General features: G+C 35.4%; 1 protein-coding gene across 1 annotated transcript; it reads right to left on the bottom strand.

Annotated features, from left to right (window-relative positions):
* Positions 1 to 2,670: 2,670 nt before the first annotated feature.
* LOC114818661 (protocadherin-9-like) lies at positions 2,671 to 3,050 on the bottom strand (the record flags this gene model as incomplete). Its single annotated transcript, XM_029085488.1, has 1 exon — positions 2,671 to 3,050. A coding segment is annotated over one exon (380 nt), but the record flags the coding sequence as incomplete, so codon positions are not given.
* Between the last annotated feature and the right edge of the window lie 1,419 nt (positions 3,051 to 4,469).

The raw sequence follows: 4,469 nt of genomic DNA, 5'->3' as shown, positions 1-4,469 counted from the left end.
ATACAAAAGCACTCTATTTATGGAGTGGCTTTAGATTTAACCTATTTCAAATAAAGAGGAAAAATACAAACACAAAATATATTTGTGTGTCATGCCAGGTCAGAAGAGTAATCAGCATATTAATAGTGGCTAGTTCCACTAGAATTACTGTGAATACTTACAGTAGATAGAATTTTTAAAAAAATTATTTCACACCCATTTTAGATCTCAGGAGATGTGCACAAGTGAAGTATTTAATGACTGTCTTATGTGGTGCAAAACTTGGTGAGTGACCACTGATCCATTTAATCTGAAGGCCTTCTATGACCTGTATTATTAGTCTCATAGAAAGAGGGTCTAAGAATACATGGAAACAAGTTACCTAATTTTATTTTTTGTGTATAATATTAAATAAAATCTTATTAAAGGAAATTCTGTTGAACATTTGTTATGCAATTGTGTATTCTGTTGAAACGTGCAAGAAAAATGTGTATACATTACATAAGCATTTTTAGAAGCATTTTTAAACAGGTACTTACAGATTATACAAAGAAGTAACTGCTGTATGCAGTCGCATAACAAAGTACTAGTTTGCATCTCTCCATATTACTTAAATAATTAAACATAAAAATGTTCGATCATTATTAATCTTTGATTTTAATATTTTCTTTCTAAAATGTGCCCATTCATCATAACTGCTATACACAAACTAATGTTACTTGAAGAAAGTAAACTCAAGAGAGGAGAATGAAGTGGCCAATAATGCCACATCCCACTATATGGAGACGTGAATTCAAAAATAAATGTGATGAGTCGTATTGATTTACCAACCTCTACTTTAGGCTGTTTAAGGTTATTTCTATGCAATTCGTCAAAGCAAGAAACTACCCAAAGCTACATTGTGACTACGGTATACTAGAGAACCATCTAGCCATGCCTTAATGCCAGATTAAATAGTCAGGGATTTGAATGCTTTCCCTCTTCTCAAGCTGTCCTTGCTGTGTTGTTTGATTGTCACTTTCATCTGAATGTCTGAGCTTAGTCTGTCATTATTAGTACAACATCAGCTACAAAGCAACTGGTTGAAGTTCTGCACATTTTGTTGCTTTTATTGCACAAAAAATGTTTCATTTCTTCTTCCTTTAAAGAAGTGCTCTCCATGAGAATTGTTACAGCCCAGAACTCTTGCATATCATGGTAGCTTGGACTCCTTTTGATTCGTCTTGACCCACCAGCTGAGTATCCTTCTACTGTTTATCAGATCATTTTCTACCTAGTCTAAACGTTCTGAGTCTTGACATCGGTTAGTATTGCACTTCTCTTGGTTTCAATGCACTTGTGTTTCAAGAAAACCTGTGTTATACCTTAGACATAATTGAAGCAGTTGGTAATCTGCAACACTAATGACAAAAGACTTAGCAATCATTCCTTGCACTCTGAAAATAATGCTTTGTGTTTAATACACATAATATTCTCTTGTCACTGCATCATCCCATTGTCCATCCTTTCAATTCCATCAGTCAGTCTCATTAACACAGCCTTCTATTACTAGTGTTAGTTTTTAATTTTGATCTTAAAAATGTCCTGGAACTGGCATATGCAGCATATCATATGCAGCATCTGCTGCAACTTATCGTATCATGTCATTACAAAAAAACCCACACCAGTTCCTTTGGGCATTCAACTGAACCTCACTGGGAGGAGAAAAAAAAAAAAAAAAAGTGTCATCTGGGCTTGTGAACTGTGCTGCTGTGCAAAATGTAACTGAAGATGTGTTATGAGTACATGTGTGTATTTATGAATATATTAGTTTTCCAAGCCAAGCCCCAATACTTAGCAGTTCCCCTGATCCATTGTGTGATCTTTGGCCTTTTTGTTATTACCATCTTCCCAGATAGATGTTAGTCTTGCCCAAAATAATGATTTCAACAGTTTATCATTACTAACCTACAGTATATGTGTTACTAATTGTGTTTACATTGAAGTAATCATTACAGAGAACAAGAGAGGAGAGAAAGAGACACAACAAGAACACATTTGTTCTATGGATAAAACAGAACCAGAGTCCATGAATCATAGGAAAGTATGCCATGTTTTTGACTGTAGTCTCAGGCTGAATGTATTTCTGTTGCTTCCAGCCTCAGATGAGAGGTGAAAATATTAAAGCTGTGGTCTTCACAAAGTGCCTATTAATGATTATTCCATTATATTTATCTCTATATCTGTATGGTTTCTGAAGGATTGTCCCTGGTGGGGATCAGCAATATTCAGATGATATGTTTTGAATACATTTTCCCTGACCTGTTATCCTCAACAAGCCAGATGACAATCAAACAAAATGAGTAGCTAAACTCATGCTTCTGCAGAGGGGAAACAACAGTATGTTCTGTTCTTTTTAATCAAGCTTGTTACTATGGGAGGAAGTTGCAACCATAGATTTAGGAAAATAAAAATCAGTGAGGGGGAATTAGACATGCAAGTAACAACAATGTTTTCTACATTGTACAGTATAGTCAGGCAGACAGTAAAATTAAATGCCTGCCATGGAGGCAGAAGTAGCAAGCAGGTCTTTTGTCTCTTTGGTGGCCCCCTCTTTTTTGTTTCTTATTTTTTGTTAAAATTGTTAGGTTTTAAGACTTTTGCCCCTTTTCTTTCTTATAATACGAAAGAGCTTTGTTGCTGCTTTTTAGCCTACAGGTAAACTTCTCTTCTAGTTAGAGTATTGACAGGAGATGGCTTGTATTCCCCTGTTTGTGTAAGGGGGATATCCTCTGGATGGCCTTCTTCATTTTTGCTGAAACTAGCTGCGCTGAAGGTCTCATAGGATGAGGTCAACTTTTTGTTAAGGAGGTTCCTGTTGCGATCACCCATGAGGGAGGCTTCTCCATTGGCCAGCTTTTCCTGACTGCCCCGTTCATCGACAGGCATGAAAGTGGAGAGTTTTGGCTGGCTCTTCTGCTTTCTTTCAGGAGAAGTGCGAACTGGCATCCAGCAGGAGTCCGAGTGGCCATATTCATCACACTCTCGGGTACACTTTCCTGTCAGAGCTACATCTGGTAGAGGCCTTGAATCTGAAAGTAAAATAAAGTTGTCTTTACAAATTAATAATATTGCAATGACTTTCAGTGAAACTGAGAATCCTTAAATTCACAAAAGGTATTTTTAAAGGTCTTGGTAAGAATCTTGCTGTAAGTTCCTCAGTAATAGTTCTGTTTGGCTTGTTTTTGTTTTTCTTTTTTTTTTACATTGAATGTGCCCAAAGGCAACAAGCATATATGTACCGTTACCCTCAAACTCAAGAAGTGAAAAATAAGACTATTAAGCCACTTCCTGTGATTGTAAATCAATCTTAAAAGCATTCAACATTAGGTACTGAATGAATTTTGGTGTCTGAAAGAGCCAATCATGCATTTAATTCCATACTGCCAATGTTCTTGAAATTATTAAAAATACCTTTCTTTGAATTTTTTGTAAAGAATGCTTTGAATTTATGTGAAAGGAACCTGAGGCCCTGGACCCTGCAAATATTTATGAACATACTTAACGCCCTGCAAGTGAGCAGCTCTGTTACTGACAATGAGACTCAAGATGCACATAATGTAAATCTCTGCTTGTATTTCTGAGGATGAGGCATTCATTGTTACTACACAGTATGTTATATGAATCCTACAACAAATTATTAGTAGGAGCATACAAAAACCTATTGGATATAAACTTAATCTAATGTGTATGGATAAAGCTGTTTGTGTTGTGTGTGTGTGTGGAGGGACAGAGAGAATGAGTGCTGTCTGAATAGATGTACTAACATTTATATGTGATGCATTGTGTTGGAATGTGTCCTGTTCCAGATCACTGTGTCTAAGGTTTCCAGCTCCTGTACTTGTAAGAGCTTCCACTGAAAACTAATAAAGTTCAGAGGACCACAGGACTGACTCCTATCTGATAAAAACACAGGTAGTCTTTACTATTTGTATTTTGATACTTGTATTACAATGAACCAAAAAGCTATCTATCTCAACTGTTTTAATTCTGAAACCTTGTTTTTATTCTGTTACTGTGTAGTTTATGGTCTACAAGAAATAACGAGCTACCTACAAAGTAACAATATTCAAGTAATATTCAAAGTAAATATTCAAGCAATTAAAGTTGACAAAGAACAAAAATCAACAAATAAATTTATTTTTTCCAGTTTACTCTATATGACTTCCATATGATACAACTGATGAAAATGTTGATTTATTTTATAAAAAATCAATTATCTTAAAATGAAGGAAGGAGCTTTACTGTGAAAACACAGTAAGGTACTTCATATGGGCTGTGGCAACTTCCCACCTTACCATGACGACATGTAAATTAATGTGAACAGTAATTTTACAAATAATAACCTATGCCTTCTAAACTATCTTTCAAAGGCCTAATCAGCCTTCATTTTTTTACTTCTATTTTGCCTATTTTTCCTTTGATTTTGGCTGCCAGATGACCTTCTCAAA

Source organism: Antrostomus carolinensis, unplaced genomic scaffold (genome assembly GCF_000700745.2).
Source record: "Antrostomus carolinensis isolate BGI_N321 unplaced genomic scaffold, ASM70074v2 scaffold476, whole genome shotgun sequence".
In the NCBI taxonomy this organism is placed as follows: domain Eukaryota; kingdom Metazoa; phylum Chordata; class Aves; order Caprimulgiformes; family Caprimulgidae; genus Antrostomus; species Antrostomus carolinensis.
This window is presented reverse-complemented; position numbering and strand designations above follow the sequence as displayed.